Source organism: Phyllobates terribilis, unplaced genomic scaffold (genome assembly GCF_046119375.1).
Source record: "Phyllobates terribilis strain yellow unplaced genomic scaffold, ASM4611937v1 Scaffold_2__4_contigs__length_985480577, whole genome shotgun sequence".
NCBI lineage: Eukaryota > Metazoa > Chordata > Amphibia > Anura > Dendrobatidae > Phyllobates > Phyllobates terribilis.
This window is the reverse complement of record NW_027362762.1, coordinates 42,218,638-42,243,756: the sequence shown is the minus strand read 5'-3', so window position 1 is coordinate 42,243,756 and position 25,119 is coordinate 42,218,638. Positions and strand designations below refer to the sequence as shown.

The window sequence follows — 25,119 nt, the reverse complement described above, 5'->3', positions numbered from 1 at the left end:
GGCAGCACAGGTCCTCAATAGGCAGGTAAATCTCCCCAATAGGCAGCACAGGTCCTCAATAGGCAGGTAAATGTCCCCAATAGGCAGCATAGGTCCCCAATAGGCAGGTAAATGTCCCCAATAGGCAGCATGGGTCCTCAATAGGCAGGTAAATGTCCCCAATAGGCAGGTAAATATCCCCAATAGGCAGCATAGGTCCCCAATAGGCAGGTAAATGTCCCCAATAGGCAGCATAGGTCCTCAATGGGCAGGTAAATGTCCCCAATAGGCAGCATAGGTCCCCAATAGGCAGCATAGGTCCCCAATAGGCAGGTAAATGTCCCCAATAGGCAGCATAGGTCCCCAATAGGCAGGTAAATGTCCCCAATAGGCAGGTAAATGTCCCCAATAGGCAGGTAAATATCCCCAATAGGCAGCATAGGTCCCCAATAGGCAGGTAAATATCCCCAATAGGCAGGTAAATATCCCCAATAGGCAGCATAGGTCCCCAAAAGGCAGGTAAATGTCCCCAATAGGCAGCATAGGTCCCCAATAGGCAGGTAAATGTCCCCAATAGGCAGCATAGGTCCTCAATAGGCAGGTAAATGTACCCAATAGGCAGCATAGGTCCCCAATAGGCAGGTAAATGTACCCAATAGGCAGCATAGGTCCTCAATGGGCAGGTAAATGTCCCCAATAGGCAGCATAGGTCCCCAATAGGCAGGTAAATATCCCCAATAGGCAGCATAGGTCCCCAATAGGCAGGTAAATGTCCCCAATAGGCAGCATAGGTCCCCAATAGGCAGGTAAATGTCCCCAATAGGCAGCATAGGTCCCCAATAGGCAGGTAAATGTCCCCAATAGGAAGCATAGGTCCCCAATAGGCAGGTAAATGTCCCCAATAGGAAGCATAGGTCCCCAATAGGCAGGTAAATGTCCCCAATAGGCAGCATAGGTCCCCAATAGGCAGGTAAATGTCCCCAATAGGCAGCATAGGTCCTCAATAGGCAGGTAAATGTACCCAATAGGCAGCATAGGTCCTCAATGGGCAGGTAAATGTTCCCAATAGGCAGTCTGTTTCCCCCTTATAATGCCATATGCAGGCTGTTCCACCCCTTATAATGCCCCATGCAGCATGTCACCCCCCATATAATACCCCATGCAGCATGTCACCCCCCCATATAATGCCCCATGCAGCATGTCACCCCCCCATATAATACCCCATGCAGCATGTCACCCCCCCATATAATGCCCCATGCAGGATGTCACCCCCATATAATGCCCCATGCAGGATGTCACCCCCATATAATGCCCCATGCAGGATGTCACCCCCCCCCATATAATGCCCCATGCAGGATGTCACCCCCCCATATAATGCCCCATGCAGCATGTCACCCCCCCATATAATGCCCCATGCAGGATGTCACCCCCCCCCATATGATACCCCTTGCAGGATGTCACCCCCCCCCCATATAATGACCTATGCCTCCATACATTAAAAAAAAATCCAATACTCACCTCACTCCTCCTCGCCTGCTGCTGCCGATGCTCTACTCTGGTCTGGACTCCAGCGTCGCGGCGGCGTCGTCCCGCTCCGCGCTGCCTGTGACAGCACTCGGGAGGGCGCGGTGTAATGACGTCACCGCACCCTCTGACCTGAGACGTCACAGGAAGCGCAGAGCAGGAAGACAGCGGATCTGCAGAGGCACGGGGAGAGGTAAGTATCCGCCTGCCAGGGTCCTGAGCAAGCGGGGGGAAGGGCGGGCAATGGCACCGCTCTCCTCTCCTCCGCTCATAGCCCGGCGGGCCGGATAAAAGTCCTCCGCGGGCCGCACGTGGCCCGCGGGCTGTAGTTTGAGGACCCCTGGTGTAGAGATACAGCAGAGCTGAGATATGTATCAGGCTGTGTGCCCACGATGCGTTTTTTAAGCGTTTCCGCAGCGGCAAAAACGCTTGGTAGAAGGCCTGCCATGTTACCCAATGATAATATGCATGTGCTGTGCACATGCTGCGGAAATTTCCGCTGTGGATTATCATCGGGGAAAAATCCGCAGCATTACCAATTATTTTGCGGAAGCGCTGCTTTTTCGCCGCCATTGACTTGCATTAGAACGCATGGATTACGCATCACTAGATAAGCACATGCGGAATACATGCGTTCAATGTGCGGATGGTACCCGGGTGTGGAGGACAGGAGACTCTCCTCCGGACCCGGGTACCATAGAACCTGTAAAAAAAAAAAAAATAAATATGATACTTACCTTCTGACGGCCCCCGGTGCGCTCCTCCTCACTTGCCGGCAGATCGCGATAGACAGGAGGACCTGCGCTGACGTCATAGTCATGTGACGGGTCACGCGATGCTGACGTCGGACGGTCCTTCAGTGTACCGCGATCTGCCGGCAGTCAGCACCGAGCGAAGCAAGACTGCGGGGGCCATCGCAAGGTAAATATAGATTTATTTTTTATTTTTTGACATTCTCTCAGGTCACACTATATAAATCCATGCTGTTTGCATGGATTTACAGTGCCTACAAGTAGTATTCAACCCCCTGCAGATTTAGCTGGTTGACACATGCGGAATTAACTTGGCATTGTGACATTTGTACTGTAGATCAGCCTGGAAGTGGGAAATGTACTGCAGCAAATTTTGTTTTGGCTTTTTTTTTTTTTTTTTTTTTTTTAAACGTTAAAAGTTAATTCAGAGTGTCATTTATTATTCAACCCCTCAAACTACAAGAATTCTGTTTGGTCCCCCTAAAGTATTAAGAAGTAGTTCAGGCACCAAGAATAATGAGCTTCACATGTGTGGATTAAAGATCTCTTTTGCCAGCCTTTTCTGACTATTTAAGACCCTCCCCAAACTTGTGAACAGCACTCAGACATGGTCAACATGGGAAAGACAAAGGAGCATTCCAAGGCCATCAGAGACAAGATCGTGGAGGGTCACAAGGCTGGCAAGGGGTACAAAACCCTTTCCAAGGAGTTGGGCCTACCTGTTTCCACTGTTGGGAGCATCATCCTTAAGTGGAAGGCTTATGGAACTACTGTTAGCCTTCCACGGCCTGGACAGCCTTTGAAAGTGTCCTCCCGTGCCGAGGCCAGGCTTGTCCGAAGAGTCAAGGCTAACCCAAGGACAACAAGGAAGGAGCTCCGGGAAGATCTCATGGCAGTGGGGACATTGGTTTCAGTCAATACCATAAGTAACGTACCCCACCGCAATGGTCTCCGTTCCAGACGAGCCCGTAAGGTACCTTTACTATCAAAGCGTCATGTCAAGGCTCGTCTACAATTTGCTCATGATCACTTGGAGGACTCTGAGACAGACTGGTTCAAGGTTCTATGGTCTGATGAGACCAAGATCGAGATCTTTGGTGCCAACCACACACGTGACGTTTGGAGACTGGATGGCACTGCATACGACCCCAAGAATACCATCCCTACAGTCAAGCATGGTGGTGGCAGCATCATGCTGTGGGGCTGTTTCTCAGCCAAGGGGCCTGGCCATCTGGTCCGCATCCATGGGAAGATGGATAGCACGGCCTACCTGGAGATTTTGGCCAAGAACCTCCGCTCCTCCATCAAGGATCTTAAGATGGGTCGTAATTTCATCTTCCAACAAGACAACGACCCAAAGCACACAGCCAAGAAAACCAAGGCCTGGTTCAAGAGGGAAAAAGTCAAGGTGTTGGAGTGGCCTAGTCAGTCTCCTGACCTTAACCCAATTGAAAACTTGTGGAAGGAGCTCAAGAATAAAGTCCACATGAGACACCCAAAGAACCTAGATAACTTGGAGAAGATCTGCATGGAGGAGTGGGCCAAGATAACTCCACAGACCTGTGCCGGCCTGATCAGGTCTTATAAAAGACGATTATTAGCTGTAATTGCAAACCAGGGTTATTCCACAAAATATTAAACATAGGGGTTGTATAATAATTGACCCACACTTTTATGTTTAAAATTTAATAAAATTCAACTGAGCAACATAACTTTTTGGTTTGTAAGATTTATGCTTCTGTTCATAAAACCTACTCTCGTTTGCAGTTTGAAGGCTCTAACTTATTTGCATCTTATCAAACCAGCTAAATCTGCAGGGGGTTGAATACTACTTGTAGGCACTGTATATAGTGTGAACAAGTTGACAAGCACTTTCCAAGTGATGCTAAAATCGCTTGGAAAGCGCTTGTCAACCCACATGCGGAAATGTAAGTGAAGAACGCTTCACATCCGCATGTCCCTGGCAGGAAAAACGCATGTACAATCCGCATGCATTTTTTTCTGCCAGGGAGATGCAGAAACGCTCAGGAAAAATCTGGAGCATTTCTGCATCGTGGGCACATAGCCTCACTTACAAACACTTCCAGATCTCATCTAGCCCAAGTCAGGCAGGGAGGATGAGAGCTGACAGAACTGTGACATGAGACCTGGAAGTGTTTGTAATGATGCATAACTCTGCAGTTACTGTGTAGAGATACAACAAATCTCATCTCAAAGTTCTGACGGCTCTCGCCCTCCCCTCACACTGACTGCTGGGAGATGAGACCTGGAAGTGTTTGTAATGATACATAGCTTACATTTGCTGTATCTTTACAGTAGCTGAAGAGGTCAGTAAGGAGAAGAGGGTGTGTTCTTTTCTCCTCTTAATGATGCTGCCTGTTTATAATTGGTGAACCTTATGCACGAGACGACATACACGCCCCCAGAGACAGATCTCTGGTAACGCCCCTTGAGCTTATCTTAAATTATAACCTATAAAATTTACACAAGCAAATATGTCCGCAGAGGAGAAATTGAAAAATAAAAATTAGATTTAACTCCTCTATACAGCCTCTATACCATGTTGAGGTCAGTGTCACATCTTGAAACTAGTGAGTGGTCCTCGTTATACTTAAAAAAAAAAAAAAATCCCCAAACTCCTTTAACACTTCCACAGCAAAATATATCATCAGATGTTCTGATAGCTAGAAAAAATTAAATTTATTATTAACAAAATACATAAGAATTTTTTTCCTTTTTTGGATCCGTTTTTGGTCTGACTTTCACCTACATGAGCTGACCTTGGACACGATGCTAATGTCATTCACGATCTAGATCTCCAGAGAAGTGTTTCCCTAGATTGTCCTCAAGTAGCGGAAAATTACCAGTATAATTCCTGCTGCCCGCCGACATGTCACAGAAAAGAATGGAGAAAGTGGTCACTGACTATATATTCCTGGAGGTCTATTCTTAAGCTGTCTAGTTGGAGACAACAGTGTTTTGGAGATGGTGACATCAGCAATCTCTAAGTAATCCTGCCCAGCTCACCCTGACCGCTGTGATATCATCATATCGTCTTACCAAACAACCTTTACCCATCATGCTATTCTTGAATATTCTCTTATGCTTCATCTTATCTTGTTGATCATAGAGGGCAGTATTATAGTAGTTATATTCTTGTACATAGGAGCAGTATTATAGCAGTTATATTCTTGTACATAGGAGCAGTATTATAGTAGTTATATTCTTGTACATAGGGGGCAGTATTATAGTAGTTATATTCTTGTACATAGGAGCAGTATTATAGTAGTTATATTCTTGTACATAGGAGCAGTATTATAGCAGTTATATTCTTGTACATAGGAGCAGTATTATAGTAGTTATATTCTTGTACATAGGGGGCAGTATTATAGTAGTTATATTCTTGTACATAGGGGGCAGTATTATAGTAGTTATATTCTTGTACATAGGGGGCAGTATTATAGCAGTTATATTCTTGTACATAGGAGCAGTATTATAGTAGTTATATTCTTGTACATAGGGGGCAGTATTATAGTAGTTATATTCTTGTACATAGGAGCAGTATTATAGCAGTTATATTCTTGTACATAGGAGCAGTATTATAGTAGTTATATTCTTGTACATAGGGGGCAGTATTATAGTAGTTATATTCTTGTACATAGGAGCAGTATTATAGTAGTTATATTCTTGTACATAGGGGGCAGTATTATAGTAGTTATATTCTTGTACATAGGGGCAGTATTATAGTAGTTATATTCTTGTACATAGGGAGCAGTATTATAGTAGTTATATTCTTGTACATAGGGGCAGTATTATAGTAGTTATATTCTTGTACATAGGAGCAGTATTATAGTAGTTATATTCTTGTACATAGGGGGCAGTATTATAGTAGTTATATTCTTGTACATAGGAGCAGTATTATAGTAGTTATAGTCTTGTACATAGGGAGCAGTATTATAGCAGTTATATTCTTGTACATAGGGGCAGTATTATAGTAGTTATATTCTTGTACATAGGAGCAGTATTATAGTAGTTATATTCTTGTACATAGGAGCAGTATTATAGTAGTTATATTCTTGTACATAGGGGGCAGTATTATAGTAGTTATATTCTTGTACATAGGGGCAGTATTATAGTAGTTATATTCTTGTACATAGGGAGCAGTATTATAGTAGTTATATTCTTGTACATAGGGGGCAGTATTATAGTAGTTATATTCTTGTACATAGGAGCAGTATTATAGCAGTTATATTCTTGTACATAGGAGCAGTATTATAGTAGTTATATTCTTGTACATAGGGGGCAGTATTATAGTAGTTATATTCTTGTACATAGGAGCAGTATTATAGTAGTTATATTCTTGTACATAGGGGGCAGTATTATAGTAGTTATATTCTTGTACATAGGGGCAGTATTATAGTAGTTATATTCTTGTACATAGGGAGCAGTATTATAGTAGTTATATTCTTGTACATAGGGGCAGTATTATAGTAGTTATATTCTTGTACATAGGAGCAGTATTATAGTAGTTATATTCTTGTACATAGGGGGCAGTATTATAGTAGTTATATTCTTGTACATAGGAGCAGTATTATAGTAGTTATAGTCTTGTACATAGGGAGCAGTATTATAGCAGTTATATTCTTGTACATAGGGGCAGTATTATAGTAGTTATATTCTTGTACATAGGAGCAGTATTATAGTAGTTATATTCTTGTACATAGGAGCAGTATTATAGTAGTTATATTCTTGTACATAGGGGGCAGTATTATAGTAGTTATATTCTTGTACATAGGGGCAGTATTATAGTAGTTATATTCTTGTACATAGGAGCAGTATTATAGTAGTTATATTCTTGTACATAGGGGGCAGTATTATAGTAGTTATATTCTTGTACATAGGAGCAGTATTATAGTAGTTATAGTCTTGTACATAGGGAGCAGTATTATAGTAGTAATATTCTTGTGCATAGGGAGCAGTATTTTAGTAGTTATATTCTTGTACATAGGGGGCTGTATTATAGTAGTTATATTCTTGTAAATAGGGACAGTATTATAGTAGCTATATTCTTGTACATAGGGGGCAGTATTATAGTAGTTATATTCTTGTACATAGGGAGCAGTATTATAGTAGTTATATTCTTGTACATAGGAGCAGTATTATAGTAGTTATATTCTTGTACATAGGGGGCAGTATTATAGTAGTTATATTCTTGTACATAGGAGCAGTATTATAGTAGTTATATTCTTGTACATAGGAGCAGTGTTATAGTAGTTATATTCTTGTACATAGGGGGCAGTATTATAGTAGTTATATTCTTGTACATAGGGGGCAGTATTATAGTAGTTATATTCTTGTACATAGGGGGCAGTATTATAGTAGTTATATTCTTGTACATAGGGGGCAGTATAATAATAGTTATATTCTTGTACATAGGGGGCAGTATAATAGTAGTTATATTCTTGCACATAGGGGGCCGTATTATAGTAGTTATATTCTTGTACATAGGAGGCAGTATTATAGTAGTTATATTCTTGTACATAGGGAGCAGTATTATAGTAGTTATATTCTTGTACATAGGGGGCAGTATTATAGTAGTTATATTTTTGAACATAGGGGCAGTATTATAGTAGTTATATTCTTGTACATGGGGCAGTATTATAGTAGTTATATTCTTGTACATGGGGCAGTATTATAGTAGTTATATTCTTGTACATAGGGGCAGTATTATAGTAGTTATATTCTTGTACATGGGGCAGTATTATAGTAGTTATATTCTTGTACATAGGGGCAGTATTATAGTAGTTATATTCTTGTACATAGGGGGCAGTATTATAGTAGTTATATTCTTGTACATAGGAGCAGTATTATAGTAGTTATATTCTTGTACATAGGAGCAGTATTATAGTAGTTATATTCTTGTACATAGGGGCAGTATTATAGTAGTTATATTCTTGTACATAGGGGGCAGTATTATAATAGTTATATTCTTGTACATAGGAGCCTTATTATAGTAGTTATATTCTTGTACATAGGAGCAGTATTATAGTAGCTATATTCTTGTACACAGGGGGCAGTATTATAGTAGTTATATTCTTGTACATAGGAGGCAGTATTATAGTAGTTATATTCTTGTACATAGGGGGCAGTATTATAGTAGTTATATTCTTGTACATAGGGGGCAGTATTATAGTAGTTATATTCTTGTACTTAGGGGGATACTGAAATTGTATCTTTTGCCTAGGTGAAATTGTTCGGTCATTGGATACTGTATATCTGCAGAGATTTGACCTCATGCAATTGCCACGATTGTGGGAGCTGCTCCTTAGTGGATTATCAAGATATTTAGGCTGTGTACCTCTCTGCATTGGAGATTTCACCCTAAAATGGGCAAAATGGCAGAGCTTGCTTGGTCTGGTAAAATTCCATAGAGCTTGATGGAAGCCTAATGAAGCACATTATGGCTAATGATGTCCGTCATGTGATGTATCCGCTATTACTGTTCTATTATGCGCAGTTTACATAACGTCCTATTGTTGCTTTATCTAACCGATGATTTCAGTACAATTTTCACACCTTCATCTCTCAAACTTGCACGTGGCCTCATTATTTTATCTAAAGATCGATCCATCAGATGTCCACGGGATATTGTATGCCAGAGAGAGCTCTGATTGTCTTGTCTGCTGATCCCGGTGAAACAGAAAATCAGAACATCCTGAAATTGTGCCATGACCTAAATGTAGCACATATTATACCGTACACAAAAGCATTTACTTTGGATAATTTTTTTCCACTTTTTAAGATATTTGGGCAAATATGCGGTAGATATTTTAATGGAAAGTCAAATACCTTCTCAATTTCATAAAGCTGACTCTCTTCTTAATTGGGGAAAATAGTTTTCAAACCTTTGACCTTAACAGAATTTATGAGGTTTGAGGTTATTTTTTTTGTTTGCTTTTATTTATGTTTTTTTGAAAGACTATCGATTAAAGTTCTGCCGCTTAAATCTACAAATTATACATCTTCCGTCCAAAGTTAGGAGGGCTTGTTTGGCCGAAATGCTCTTGTGTTCTCTTCGAGAAAGTCGCCGAGTAACATTTCTACCGGTGACTTATCTCCAGGACAACAAAGCTATCAGCACTCCCAACATTTAGTTGTCCGGTGCCGCCTTCTTTACACATTAGAGTTTCGGCCAAACCCTTCAATATCGGAGGGTTTGGCCGACATTAGTCCAATGTGTATGGGGGGCTTAGAGGTGGTAATGACTTTGTGTCCACCATTGATCGATTGCGTCACTTCTCTGACCTTTCAAGTCATCCCAACCTCTTCTTTTTGTTCTGTACTCTTCTTGACCATAGTTTTGTTTTCCTTCTTTTTATTGGGATTTTGTTATTTGATGGATACTTTACTTTTCATCAGATTGTCTAATCAGGGATTTTGGATATTTCCCCTCCCCCCCCCCCCCACTTGTACCGAAGTAGAAAAAAAAGGCTCCTTTTTTTTTTGTTCTAGAATTCTCCAATTTTTTCCATGGGTGGTGTCTGGCTTTGCAATTTTTGCTCAGCGGGATTGAACTGCAATAACACATACAGTGGTGGCCAAAAGTATTGGCAGCCCTGCAATTCTGTCAGATAATACTCAGTTTCTTCCTGAAAATGATTGCAATCACAAATTCTTTGGTCTTATTATCTTCATTTAATTTGTCTTCAATGAAAAAACACAAAAAGAATTGTCCTAAAGCCAATTTGGATATAATTCCACACCAAACCTAAAAAAGGGGGTGGACAAAAGTATTGGCACTGTTTGAAAAATCATGTGATGCTTCTCTAATTGGTGTAATTACCAGCACCTGTAACTTACCTGTGGCACCTAACAGGTGTTGGCAATGACTAAATCACACTTGCAGCCAGTTAACATGGATTAAAGTTGACTCAACCTCTGTCCTGTGTCCTTGTGTGACCACATTGAGCATGGAGGAAAGAAAGAAGACCAAAGAACTGTCTGAGGACTTGAGAAACCAAATTGTGAGGAAGCATGAGCAATCTCAAGGCTACAAGTCCATCTCCAGAGACCTGAATGTTCCTGTGTCTTCCGTGCGCAGTGTCATCAAGAAGTGTAAAGCCCACGTCACTGTGGCTGACCTCCCTAGATGTGGACGGAAAAGAAAAATTGACGAGAGATTTCAACGCAAGATTGTGCGGATGGTGGATAAAGAACCTCGACTAACATCCAAACAAGTTCAAGCTGCCCTGCAGTCCGAGGGTACAACAGTGTCAACCCGTACTATCCGTCAACGTCTGAATGAAAAGGGACTGTATGGTAGGATACCCAGGAAGACCCCACTTCTTACCCCGAGACATAAAAAAGCCAGGCTGGAGTTTGCCAAAACTTACCTGAGAAAGCCTGAAACGTTTTGGAAGAATGTTCTCTGGTCAGATGAGACAAAAGTCGAGCTTTTTGGGAAAAAGCATCAACATAGAGTGTACAGGAAAAAAAAAGAGGCATTCAAAGAAAAGAACACGGTCCCTACAGTCAAACATGGTGGAGGTTCCCTGATGTTTTGGGGTTGCTTTGCTGCCTCATGCACTGGACTGCTTGACCGTGTGCATGGCATTATGAAGTCTGAAGACTGCCAACAAATTTTGCAGCATAATGTAGGGCCCAGTGTGAGAAAGCTGGGTCTCCCTCAGAGGTCATGGGTCTTCCAGCAGGACAATGACCCAAAACACACTTCCAAAAGCACTATAAAATGGTTTGAGAGAAAGCACTGGAGACTTCTAAGGTGGCCAGCAATGAGTCCCGACCTGAATCCCATAGAACACCTGTGGAGAGATCTCAAAATGGCAGTTTGGAGAAGGCACCCTTCAAATATCAGGGACCTGGAGCAGTTTGCCAAAGAAGAATGGTCTACAATTCCAGCAGAGCATTGTAAGAAACTCATTGATGGTTACCGGAAGCGGTTGTTCACAGTTATTTTGGCTAAAGGTTGTGCAACCAAGTATTAGGCTGAGGGTGCCAATACTTTTGTCTGGCCCATTTTTTGAGTTTTGTGTGAAATGATCAATGATTTGATTTTTGCTTCAATCTCTTTTGTGTTTTTTCAGTGCAAGCAAATGAAATGAAGAGAATAATACCAAAGAATTTGTGATTGCAATCATTTTCAGGAAGAAACGGAGTATTATCTGACAGAATTGCAGGGGTGCCAATACTTTTGGCCACCACTTTGACATGGGTAGCGCTGCTTTTGGAAGAAAGCCGACCTGGTTTTCTAAACACCCCTTTAGTAATCTGTTAATTTTGTCTATGTAATGACTAGATCTGTGTTACTCGTTGGTTCAAAAAAAAAAGAAAAGAAACTCTATGACGTCTTTGCACTTTGATATTTTCTGAAAAAAAAAGTATTTTTTTTTAAATTTATCAATGTCCCATTACCTATTCAGAGTACACTCTGTTTGTGTTACAATATCCAAAAAAGTAAAAAAAAAAAAAAAAGAAAATTGTAAAGATATTAATTTTTCTGTCGTAGTAAATCGAAGGCAACTAAAAATGGCCAAAGACTATTTCCTATAAGCAGCGTGTGACAATTAGACGGTAGAAAGAGAAGTTCTATTCTTAGTGGGTTTAAAATTACGATTATTTCTTACGTTTTTGACCCTATTATCTGATTTTGCTTAGGTTTGGGTAGTGGTGACGACTGTTTTGAGATTCCAGGATTCTGTATTTTCAGTTTGATGTGAAATTCAGACTGGATGACTATTTCCCCCATCTTACAGCTCGCTTGACATTTCTTTCATGCCTGTTCCCTCGGGATGGGGGGCATCTTTTTGCTTCTATGGTAAAATTTGTCCGTTGTTCTTAAATGTTCCCACCTTGTCCATTGCTTGGTCTTCCACACCGATTTAGGAGTTTGAAGACCCTCTAATGATATTTTGTAGCCATGTGTACTAGCTAAATAAAGTACTTGAATTGGTGTGGTTTTTGCTTCCCGATCCTTCCGGCGCATGTTGCGTGTTTACTACGTGGATTTCAGGTTTTTAAGTCTTGCGTTCTACTTTGAACTACATTGTGATGTTGACTAGGAAGAGCTGTCGTGGCAGTATTCCTGCCTGGCTAGCTGTCTACACTTAAGCGCTAATCAAAAACCCTTTTGAGTCTACCCATGTATGATGGCCCTACATGGAAGGCCATATCCAGCTTTGAAATGGTTGAATGGCTTGTCATTCACGGTGACGTCCGAAGAACAGAGACACGATAGGTGATGAATGTATGATCGCTTGGGTTTCAAATATTTTCTAAGAATGGGGTCCCATAGACCCCTGCACTAAGGGAATGTTAGTGAGCATGTGCGACCACTGTTCCATTCATGGTTTATAGAAGTTGTGGTTGCACATGCTCACTCCTACTCCGTTCACACAGGTCAGGTTTGTATTTATGGTCAGTGGGAGTCTCAGTAGCCAGAACCTATATTTGTCTTCTTTCCTGTGGATAAGTCTTGTTTGTGGGACCGCTCTTTCATGGAAGGGGATCAGAGATTACAGACATGATAGAAGGAAATTTGTAGAAAGTCAAACTTAGATGAAGGATACAGAAATGGAGAATTGGTGGTTAGATGAGTGTTTTGGGTGGAGAAGGTAGGTGGTGATATGAGGTGGAGGAAGTGTAAAAGCTTGTGGTTGCGGAGAAGGTTTAGGGGTAATGGTGAAGTAGCAAGTTATGACTGATGACTCGATTACATAATTAATTGTTAATACGGTTGAGAAAAACACGCGTCCATCAAGTTTAATCAAGGATGGGAAGGGATAAAAGAACGGGCTATCAGGGCTGTGGAGTTGGTAAGCCAAACCTTCGACTCCGACTCCTCAATTTCCTTGACACCGACTCTAACTCTTGACTCCACGACTCCAACCCCCTCATACACGGCTCATGTTTAAGTGATAAATTTACGGTAGGACACGTTTTTCTCAGCTAAAAGTCTAGACCCTTAGATCAGGAATAGGACAGACATTTATAGGACATTTCATAACTTTCCCAAATTCTTATGAAAAAATATTTCCCACAAACTGCATTGAACTACTGTACCCAATTTATTATATATTTTAGGAGTCCTAGTTTGTCCATTTTTTTACAGACTCCAACTCCGACTCCACCAAAATGGGCTCCGACTCCACAGCCCTGCGGGCTGTAGGCACAGTCATAATGCATGACCCAGTCAGATTTTCCCTCCTGATCCTGATTGTCGATCAATACTCTGAACAAGAATTTTGTACATTTTACATAATTTTTTTGTATTTATTTTTTAATCATTAAAAACATTGGTTTTTGAAATCATCATTGGTTCTGGCTCTTGAGTTGGACTACTCCACAGATTAATAATTCTCATGGTAGAGAAGCCTCGTCTCCTCTGCAGATTAAACCATTTTCCAGGCAGAGAAAGTGCCCTTTTGTTATGGTTTTACATTAAACTGCTTTTTGATTATACTTTTTTTTTGTATGGACCATTTATGTACTTGTACAAGTCCATCATGCCCCCCAACCATCTTAGACATTTTCTTCTCAAAACTAAATAAATGTAATGTTTATTCTTTCCTCATAACCAAGCTCCTCCATGCCTTTTATCAGTTTTGTGGCTCTTCGTTGTACCTTTCCTAGCTCCAGGTCTTCCTTTCTACAAACTGGTGCCCAGAACTGAACTGAATATTCTAGATGAGGTTGAGCAAAGTCATAGTATTGCGTCTCAGTCCTGCAAGTCCATGACTTTTAATACATGACAATAACTTGCAGGCTTTAGAAGCTGCTGATTGACATTTCATGCTAATATTTAGCCTGGGATCTAGACGTACACCCAGATCCTTCTCTACAAGTGACTCTCCTAGATTTACTCCTCATCCTTGAGTTGAGGATGTGAAGGTCGGAGGCCATGGAACTGGACAAAAGGAGGGATCGTAAACCAAGATAGTTGTGTTTTTCGTTCTCCTTTTTTGATTCGTAGTATTTGGATTTTGGAGCTCACCTTTGGCGGCTCTGCAAAACTAATCTGTTCTCTAGACTTATAGGGGCCATCTAGATGGACCAAAGCTGAACGGTCACTATGCAGTATTATGTCTGAGACTATTTGAAGAGCTCTCTAACAGAGGAATGTTCCACCTCTGACTTTAGTGTGATGTTTGACGTTTCGCCTGGGAGAATACAAAGTGCGTGAACGCACACGAAATCTGTGTGATAGTCTCATGTGCCAGCTCTACCGTGCCAAATTGAAGCTTCAGACTACATTTCATCTGTATTTCATTTTCATTTTTTACATGACATTTTACCTCTGTAGTGTGTGTTGCTGTGTTTTTGTTTTTGCAAGATTACATATCTCGGTGCCAAAAAAAAAGAGGCACTGTGTAATTTATTGTCTTTCTTGCTGTGAATACTTGTGCAAAGTTGTAGAGGTCTTCCTATAAAGAAATGAAATAAAAAATGAATTCACCATGTGATAATAAAGGGCTTTACATAATTGATAATAAGCTAGTGACTGTAATGTTGCCTGCTCATTATCCCAAGAGATTGTAGACAACTGTGCCAAATTACCAAAATGATGTCTTGGCACTCGGAGGACTAAACCCGGTCTACTTTATTTTCTCAATTTGCAATGTAGATTATTCGTGAATTATAGGGCCCTGAAACCTCCGCCATTTAGGGGACCTGTGATCATATTCAGTTTAGGAGAGGTAGTCTTGTGTGCATCCATTTGAGAGGGACTGTAGCTGGAAATTTTTTTCTGATCACATCTCCTGCTACATCTGAACCTCATAGGAAATTCTTCACCAGTTGAAAGCATACTTGCAAACTTTTCCCTGGTTGTAAAACAGTGGTTTGTCATGCCTCGTATGTCAAGTTTGTAGTTCTAGCCTTGCTCTCTTTTTAAAAGCCACATCCATTCCCTACCTCCTTGAATATGCAATTGCATGTCGGGTTAGAATAAACTTTTCAGAATTGCTATTTTCAGAAAGGTTTTGGGTGGTCTCAAAGAGGTCTGGGAGATTTGTGAGTCTTGGAGGCCTTTCCAGCTGTTCTCGGGAGAGTTTTCAAGTTTTTTTTTTTTTAAAAAAAATATATATTTTCTTGAAGAATGGAAAGGAGGGCGATTTTTATATAGGGGCCTGCTGATTTGGTGGCCTCTACTTGAGAAGTTGGTGGAGAATCTAAGCAAGACTGAAGGCTTCTCATTTCGTTGTGTGTTCCGAGACATTTCGGAAGTCTTGCTAGATGTCGCGAACACCCACTTTTGGCATTCATGACTCCGATGTGACTGTAAAGTGGGACTACGCTTCTCAAACTTGTCCACTCGCCTATCACAACAGGCTGACCATGAGCTAAGCGCACACCACAGCCAGTTCGCACATCCGCACCACACTTCTTGTTGCCACCACTTGCCGCTTTGTTAGGCCGAGACTATTGCCCTGGGCAGCACACCAGTAAACACGCACCCCCCAACTTTCTAGGACCAAACGGGTACCCTTCTAGCACTCTGGCACACACAAAGAGTAACACAACCAGGCTAAACTTTCCCTCTTTGAGGTTGTGGGTACGTTTAGAGAAGTTGGAAAAAAAACTTGCAAAAGAGACACTCTAGAAATTTGGATAGGTTTACAATTCTCGTATCTCTTGGGTCTGACACGGGAGTTTCACTGGATGAGATATTTTAAAAATATACCATCAAGAACTCTCATGACTATAATATCCATAATTCAGGTTCAAAGACTAATCCTGGCACTGGAAACCATAGAAGCAACGATGTTCCTTGATCAGGCTGAAATCACTTTATTGTAGAGACGGCATTGATGATTGCAGTATCATTCTGCCGTGTGGTGTCCCCGGTATGGGCTGGAGATGTACAGTCTGTTAGGTGAAATTATGGAAGTACACCGAGGAAAACTGTTGGTTTTCCTGTAGACTTCCAGCTAATGTAATTATCTAGATAATCGGGTGAAATGATCTTTTGATTTCCACCTAAGATCGTTCTTGGCAGCGCGTTTTCCTGAGTAAACAGGACTCGCGCCGCCAAGAACATTGGCAGTCTTTGTGCACTGAGCGATTGATGATTCTGTGTGCATCGTTAAGTGTCGTCTGCCTGTGTAAACGGGCTATTAAACGACCGCCGGTCAGTAAACGTTTACTGATCAACGGTCGTTTAACGCTGCAAAATCAGGTAATTCCAACCCCTGGATTCTGATGTCGTCTCCTCCTTCATGGAGTTGCATGAATATTGGATATAAGCCTCTCGTCATTGAGCGGCCGTGGACGATTCTGGTCTCCGGCCTCGCATTATGGATGTTTTCATTTGGGAAGGAAATCTTCATGTAGCGTCTGGTATAATGACTTCCTGAGGCCTGCAGTCTGGCACGCTGCCCGTATATTACCTACAGTCAATCCTCTCTGAAAAAGTGCAGAAATTGATTTTCCTCCACCCATTCCACCTAATTTAATAAGAATTGCAACTGCGGGAGATTCATTAAAATTATGATGTTACTTGTTTTGTTCCAAAAAAGCAAAAATGTTATAAAAGTTTTTTTTTATCTATTTTCTCCCTCTAAAAATTAATAAAAGCTTCCATACTTTATATGGATGACAAGAGTGGGGTAAAAAATGTAAATGTGCCGTTAAGGAATTAGTGATGGTCATCAGAGGATAGCCGGTCTAGCTTGGCCGGAGATCGTTGTAAGACTCATGCCTACCACCAGATCCATGGGCGACCAGAAAAGGATGAAGAACTAAGAAAACACTCACAATCAAGACGACTTGATTGCTATGCTCTTCAAATTAACCCCAACAATCGTTCCTCCAACGCCCCTCATCCTCGCTTCATGTTTCCTCCATTCAGATGAGGATCGTGATTGGGACCTTCTCTCCAAACTCCAGACTGTTTTGGATTTCTAGAGTACCGGTGACTATGAAATAGATTAGATGGGTGATTATTTTTGGGATTCCTGTCTAGAGCAGGTGGAGCTTTTGTGTTTCTGCCGCTCGTGCTCTGGAACGCTCCCGTTTGGTGGTCCGCCGCAGCAGGTTTAAGACCGCGTTGACAGGCTGAACATGTAACGTAACAATCTCGCTGCGTTCCTACCAGCTCCACCGTCGAGTCTGCTCCGTTCTTTGAGGTCTTTCCTTGAATTATACATTGTTTCCTTTTGTGGTGTGATTTTTCACTTGGCACGTTCCGATATGTGCCTGCTTTTGGTGTTTTTTGTGGGTTTTTTTTTTTTTTGAGTGATGAGTTTAGTCCTGGAGTTCATTGGCCATTCACATTTTTCACATTTTTGTGGACTTATGAACCCAACCAAGTGCGTTACTAACCAATACATGACTAAAATAACCTTTTTTTTATATGAATGACAACACTTAAACACAAAATGCTAAAAATAATTGAAAATGCACAAAAATATTTCAGCCTTTCCTTTCTTGATCGCCTCATTTCCTATAATTCTATTGTCTCGTGTTCTAACTATAAAACGAAGAAATTCCTAAAGAAATGATCTCTGAATTTCCCAAGAGCTCAGCCTTGCGCCCTCCTTCGCTTCCTCACCCCTCGGCACAATCCTGAATAGAGCTGGAATATAGGGGACACTTGGGGCTCCAACCATCAACCTTGTCCAGTCTAGTTCTTCTGCCCTTCCCACCATACTTTAATTATCCCTATATGAGTAGTGTATACATTGCTCATCACCCACCTGCTTCCTTCCCTATTAACTCTGCCCACTTTTCAAAAAAGTTGGCGCTTTTTAGCACAAGACTATGGAAGGCCTCCGAAAGTGAATTCTCAAAGGGGTTGGAAGGGTTCATGGATTTATTCGCATTTGAACAGTTTTCAAGTCACTCAGTCAGCGTTAAAAGGATTGCTCCATGGAAAGGGGTCATATCGGGAGGGTCCTATGATAACTGAATGTTTTGTTTTGTTGCTGGTAGGGTTACATGAAACCACTGAAGCAGCCAGAGAATTCCATCTTGTGTGACCCATCTTTGGTGGACGAGATCTTTGACCACATCCCGGAGTTGCTGGAGCACCACGAGCAGTTTCTGGAGCAGGTCAGCCACTGTATGCACAACTGGCCGGACATCCAGACTGTGGGGGACGTCCTGGGCGAGTCGGTGAGTAGCAGAGGTCTTGGGGTATCCTGTCCTTGATGTCCAAATCCATCATGTTTTAAGTCACTGCAATGAATGCAAACCCATGGAGGCCACTGCATAGCAAAAAGCAAGACCTAAAAGTATCAGAGTAGGCCTCAGGGACCCCAGAGGTACGCTACTGGCAGAGAACCAAATCTTTGCATCCTAACTAAGCTGAGACTTCTGTCTCCTTCCTGGAATTTCTCCTCTTCACATATCGAGACGTGTCGCGCCCCGAGGCGTCTCGTTAATTATCTGATCCTAATTAATGCTTTGATGTCGTATCCTACAAGATCAAAACTGAGAGCGAGTCCCCGGGATATCTAATAACGTGATATCGGAAGCCACGAATGTAACACCCGGATGTCCCTGCTTGTCTCGTTGTACAACTGGGCAAAGGTCATGTTGGGGATTGTAGTGTTAGGGGTAATAGTTGTATTCTGGTCAGATCAGGGTGGGGGGTATTTTGCGTCATTTGCTTTTTGCCGTCTTCAGCAATTGAGTCCAGATACATTTATTCTCTGACCCTTCTCCGCACATCATACAGGGCAACATTATTCCTGTAGACTCGGAGTGTGATCTAGCCACATAATATGGCCGGGTTATTCCCCCAAAAATTGCCAGAAGACAGATACTGTGATCTAATGTAGAAAGGAGGGCCTCTATATGTAAAGGAACTAGATTTTCCAAGATGTCCTCGAGAAGCTTCTGGAAAAAGACATAGGAAATCTCCTGCTATGGCACTGCTTCTTCTTCATTCTGCAAATCCATAGTGGCCCCATTAATGGAGAAAACAATGCAGCAACGTGACGAGAGGCCGGGGCTATTACGTATAATCCCTGTCTTTTCTCTGGTGGCTGGACGTGAGACTAATAATTTGTTTTTTCTTGTAGTTTTCCAAGGAAATCCTGGTCAGCATCTACTCTGCTTATATCGATAATTTCCTTAATGCCAAGGATGCGGTCAGGATAGCGAAGGAGGCCCGTCCAGCCTTCATCAAGTTCCTGGAGGTAGGTCTACAGGGGAACGCAGCCATAATTGTAGTTTATTATACTTGTACCCGACTCGGGGACTCGCCTCCGCGCCTTGCATCCGACACGGGGGCTCGCCTCCGCGCCTTGCACCCGACACGGGGGCTCGCCTCCGCGCCTTGCACCCGACACGGGGGCTCGCCTCCGCGCCTTGCACGAGACACGGGGGCTCGCCTCCGCGCCTTGCACCCGACACGGGGGCTCGCCTCCGCGCCTTGCACCCGACACGGGGGCTCGCCTCCGCGCCTTGCACCCGACACGGGGGCTCGCCTCCGCGCCTTGCACCCGACACGGGGGCTCGCCTCCGCGCCTTGCACCCGACACGGGGGCTCGCCTCCGCGCCTTGCACCCGACACGGGGGCTCGCCTCCGCGCCTTGCACCCGACACGGGGGCTCGCCTCCGCGCCTTGCACCCGACACGGGGGCTCGCCTCCGCGCCTTGCACCCGACACGGGGGCTCGCCTCCGCGCCTTGCACCCGACACGGGGGCTCGCCTCCGCGCCTTGCACCCGACACGGGGGCTCGCCTCCGCGCCTTGCACCCGACACGGGGGCTCGCCTCCGCGCCTTGCACCCGACACGGGGGCTCGCCTCCGCGCCTTGCACCCGACACGGGGGCTCGCCTCCGCGCCTTGCACCCGACACGGGGGCTCGCCTCCGCGCCTTGCACCCGACACGGGGGCTCGCCTCCGCGCCTTGCACCCGACACGGGGGCTCGCCTCCGCGCCTTGCACCCGACACGGGGGCTCGCCTCCGCGCCTTGCACCCGACACGGGGGCTCGCCTCCGCGCCTTGCACCCGACACCGGGGCTCGCCTCCGCGCCTTGCACCCGACTCGGGGGCTCGCCTCCGCGCCTTGCACCCGACACGGTGGCTCGCCTCCGCGCCTTGCACCCGACACGGGGGGCTCGCCTCCGCGCCTTGCACCCGACACGGGGGGCTCGCCTCCGCGGCTTGCACCCGACTCGGGGGCTCGCCTCCGCGCCTTGCACCCGACTCGGCGGCTCGCCTCCGCGCCTTGCACCCGACTCTGGGGCTCGCCTCCGCGCCTTGCACCCGACTCTGGGGCTCGCCTCCGCGCCTTGCACCCGGCTCTGGGGCTCGCCTCCGCGCCTTGCACCCGACACGGGGGCTCGCCTCCGCGCCTTGCACCCGACACGGGGGCTCGCCTCCGCGCCTTGCACCCGACTCTGGGGCTCACCTCCGCGCCTTGCACCCGGCTCTGGGGCTCGCCTCCGCGCCTTGCACCCGTCTCGGGGGCTCGCCTCCGCGCCTTGCACCCGACACGGGGGCTCGCCTCCGCGCCTTGCACCCGACACGGGGGCTCGCCTCTGCACCTGTAAATCTGGAGATTCTCCACATAATGAAAGTGTTTGAGCTCTCTGCTGAAAATTAGATTATCCTGAATTTGGTGCTGGCTGGAGTGGAATAAGACTGTCCTGAGCGCCAAGTCAACTCCATTACTAAAGATGGACCCTCAGCTGTACGCTTTATCATCTGCATGGGCCAGAAGAATGGCCACTGGGACCATTGCCCAGCCGCCTGTATCGATGTCCTGTAATATTCTGTCTAGTTTACTGGTAAATCTGACGCCATAGAAGATAATTCCCTCTGTCTGTAGCCTTCTTGGTATTTCGGTTGCCAGTATGAGCAGTGATTTAATTCCCGCGTGCTGACATCAGCCGGTGATTGTCCGCAGCGCCGCCTATTTATCGTTACACTTATTTCCTGTGAATCATCATCGGCGTGCCGTCTGGATGGGATTATTAGACCTAATTGTGTTGTTGGCCATATTACTTTTATTGCATCTGGAATGAATTGTCCGCCGTCTCCTCCATCGCTCCGCGCCGCACTGAAATGATTCAATTTAGTCTCGGTAACGCCATTCAGTAAAGGAAGAAAATGGATGCGAGACGCGGCCTGTGGAGCAGAACGCACCTGTAACGGGGCCAGCGGATCGGGCGGCTGTTTTCTTGGTCTTCTCAGACATAACACAGGCCCTGCGATGGCTTCTGGGTGGAGGGGGTAATGCGATGAAGCTGTGGTGCCCGGGGGGCCGTAATGTGCCACAGATGCTCAGCGTCAGGTGGGTGAGGAAAGGCCGCAGGTACCGTGTCGTGGAGAAAGAGGATACGGCCGCTGCCAGGTTTATAGTTGGCGCTAAAATAAGTTACTGTGGTTACGCATGATCAAAACATCCTCCCCGACCCACAGGGTCAGTCTGGGACACGAAACACCCTGTAGGTAACTGTGTACGGACGGAGGAGCAGGACCCAGGCGAGGGGCTACCAGGGTCACCATGAAGTCCTGCTCATGGCCGCTCTCTGAGGTAATTTTTCGTTATTTTTCTCTTCACAGCAATGTACCCGGGAGAACAAGGAGAAGCAGGCGCTGTCCGACCTGATGATCAAACCCGTCCAGAGGATCCCACGATACGAGCTCATCGTCAAGGTAAGAGGATCGGGGGGCCACGGGTGGGATCAGTCTCAATCACTGACATCCAGAGCTGCGTTCACAGTTCAGCTAGTTGCCAATGGAAACAAACTGCTTTCGGCTCCGCCCTGTTGTCAAACATGTGACGTACAAGCTGTCGCCGATCTGTGTATCCATTCCCTCTGACTGTGGCTGCTCATGACGAGGCAGTTTCCTCCATCTTTCTACCTCCTGGAGCGGCGCCTTTCCAGCGTCGACATGACAATCGGCGGTCGCTGATGTCTGCAGCCTTTCAGAGCGGACATCTTTGATCATAATTGCCCACAAGAGTCATGTGACATAACTGGGACTGCGCTGAGCCCACTGGATTCGGCTCACTGGCGGTTTCTCAGTTAACTCATTCTGCAGCCAGCAATGTGCAGTCAACCAAAGTAAAAGCCAAACGGTGCAACTTTTTTAATGAAATACAAATGCAAAAATGTTTTTAGCCCAAAAGACATGCATTAAAAAAAATGGATTGTTCCCTAATGTGTCCATATTCTTTAACAATAGTCAAAATGAATAATCCTTGGGCAGGATGAACCGAATGATCACTTTTCCGAACATCCTATGTACCCGATGAGCACGACCCAGTCAAGTCCATGCCGGCTAATGAAATAAGTAGTTGTGGATGTCGGCAGGTAGGAGAAAGATCTCCGAGATCTGGTCCAGAAGCCACGGAATACTGACCCGGCCATTGGACCTGGGTTCTGCAAATCGATCCACTCATCTCTAGTATTTGTCATGGGAATATAACTGCTGTTTATATTGCGTCGAGATAGTAAACCCCTCTGAGCATGAGGTGCTTGGGGCCTCGCACCGATTTTGCTTTAAAGGAATCCTAGCAGAAGATGGTGAAGGAAAAAAAGGGCATTTCGTGTACATTAAAAATGTGAAAACCGTTTTATAATATCTTGTTCCTAGGCTGAGATCTGAGCTCTTCAACATAGAGGCCCAAAGCCTGAGGCTGCACTACTGAGAGATGACTCGTTGCACCCTGCATTTTATCTGTGGGGATGCAGATATCCATCTACAACAATGTTGACGGCATCCTCTCCTGCCTGTGCAGTGGTAGTTATCTGTAGGTATCCATCTTTGTGGTCTCCATAATGAACGTTTTCCTGACTTTCTCAGTAGTGCAGCATCAAGGCTTTGGACCTGTATCTTCAAAAGACCATATCTCTGTGTTGGAACAAGTTATAGTGAAACGGTTTTCACGTTTTTTATATACACAAAAGGGACTTTTCTTCTGAAAGGTCTAGAAGTGTAGAAGAGGTGGTTATGGAGTTCCCCTTTAAGAGAGATCACAGAACACAATAACAGTAGTGGACACTGAAACTTGCAGGCGGTGGCGCAGTTGTCTTAATGGTTAGAACAATGTCAAAGGCACAATACTTGAATGATACTAAACTTTACCTAGCTGTTCTAGAGCGATTCTTCACCGGGTCTGGGGACTGTGCAATACTCCACTGCTCCAGCATTGGTCTAGTTGCTCCTGGGATAACCATGAGCTTTTGCTGTCCCTCGGTGCTGCTGTAAATCCTTGGAGAGACTATGCCCAATCTCAGGATGTCCTGCCTAGGAGGAACTCGCAGGGCTGCACCAGCTGCTCTGCATTATTTTGCCCAGCGCCTCTAGAGGTTCTTCTGACTGCAAAAATCACTATCTCTGAGTCCTCTCCTCTCAGCGTTGTGACATCATCAGTGTCAGCCATGGAAACTCCCATCCCGCTCCTTGCTACTCTTTCAGCCCCTTACACCTCAGTATACCGGGGGCTCAGCTAATGCACACAAAACCCTCCAGCCCCTTACACCTCTGTATACCGGGGGCTCAGCTAATGCACACAAAACCCTCCAGCCCCTTACACCTCAGTATACCGGGGGCTCAGCTAATACACACAGCACACAAAACCCTCCAGCCCCTTACACCTCTGTATACCGGGGGCTCAGCTAATGCACACAGCATACAATACCCTCCAGCCCCTTACACCTCAGTATACCGGGGGCTCAGCTAATGCACACCCCACACAAAACCCTCCAGCCCCTTACACCTCTGTATACCGGGGGCTCAGCTAATGCACACAGCACACAAAACCCTCCAGCCCCTTACAACTCAGTATACCGGGGGCTCAGCTAATGCACACAGCACACAAAACCCTCCAGCCCCTTACACCTCTGTATACCGGGGGCTCAGCTAATGCACACAGCATACAAAACCCTCCAGCCCCTTACAACTTAGTATACCGGGGGCTCAGCTAATGTATACAGCATACAAAACCCTCCAGCCCCTTACACCTCAGTATACCGGGGGCTCAGCTAATGTATACAGCATACAAAACCCTCCAGCCCCTTACACCTCAGTATACCGGGGGCTCAGCTAATGCACACAAAACCCTCCAGCCCCTTACACCTCAGTATACCGGGGGCTCAGCTAATGTATACAGCATACAAAACCCTCCAGCCCCTTACACCTCAGTATACCGGGGGCTCAGCTAATGCACACAAAACCCTCCAGCCCCTTACACCTCAGTATACCGGGGGCTCAGCTAATGCACACAGCACACAAAACCCTCCAGCCCCTTACACCTCAGTATACCGGGGGCTCAGCTAATGCACACAAAACCCTCCAGCCTCTTACACCTCAGTATACCGGAGGCTCAGCTAATGTACACAGCACACAAAACCCTCCAGCCGCTTACACCTCAGTATACCGGGGGCTCAGCTAATGTATACAGCATACAAAACCCTCCAGCCCCTTACACCTCAGTATACCGGGGGCTCAGCTAATGGACACCGCATACAAAACCCTCCAGCCCCTTACACCTCAGTATACCGGGGGCTCAGCTAATGCACACAGCACACAAAACCCTCCAGCCCCTTACACCTCAGTATACCGGGGGCTCCGCTAATGTATACAGCACACAAAACCCTCCAGCCCCTTACACCTCTGTATACCGGGGGCTCAGCTAATGCACACAGCACACAAAACCCTCCAGCCCCTTACACCTCAGTATACCCAGGGCTCCGCTAATGTATACAGCACACAAAACCCTCCAGCCCCTTACACCTCAGTATACCGGGGGCTCCGCTAATGTATACAGCACACAAAACCCTCCAGCCCCTTACACCTCTGTATACCGGCGGCACAGCTAATGCACACCCCACACACAACCCTCCAGCCCCTTACACCTCTGTATACCGGGGGCTCAGCTAA

At 45.1% G+C, this 25,119-nt stretch overlaps 1 protein-coding gene across 2 annotated transcripts in view; it reads left to right on the top strand.

Moving 5' to 3' along the window:
- The window catches only part of ARHGEF17 (Rho guanine nucleotide exchange factor 17), a 270,345-nt gene that overhangs the window by 171,183 nt on the left and 74,043 nt on the right, over positions 1-25,119 (top strand). For both annotated transcript variants that reach the window (XM_073661286.1, XM_073661285.1), the window contains exons 4-6: positions 18,204-18,386; positions 19,298-19,414; positions 21,793-21,885. In XM_073661286.1, coding sequence (XP_073517387.1) covers positions 18,204-18,386; positions 19,298-19,414; positions 21,793-21,885 — 393 coding nt within the window. The remainder of the gene's footprint in view (positions 1-18,203; positions 18,387-19,297; positions 19,415-21,792; positions 21,886-25,119) is intronic.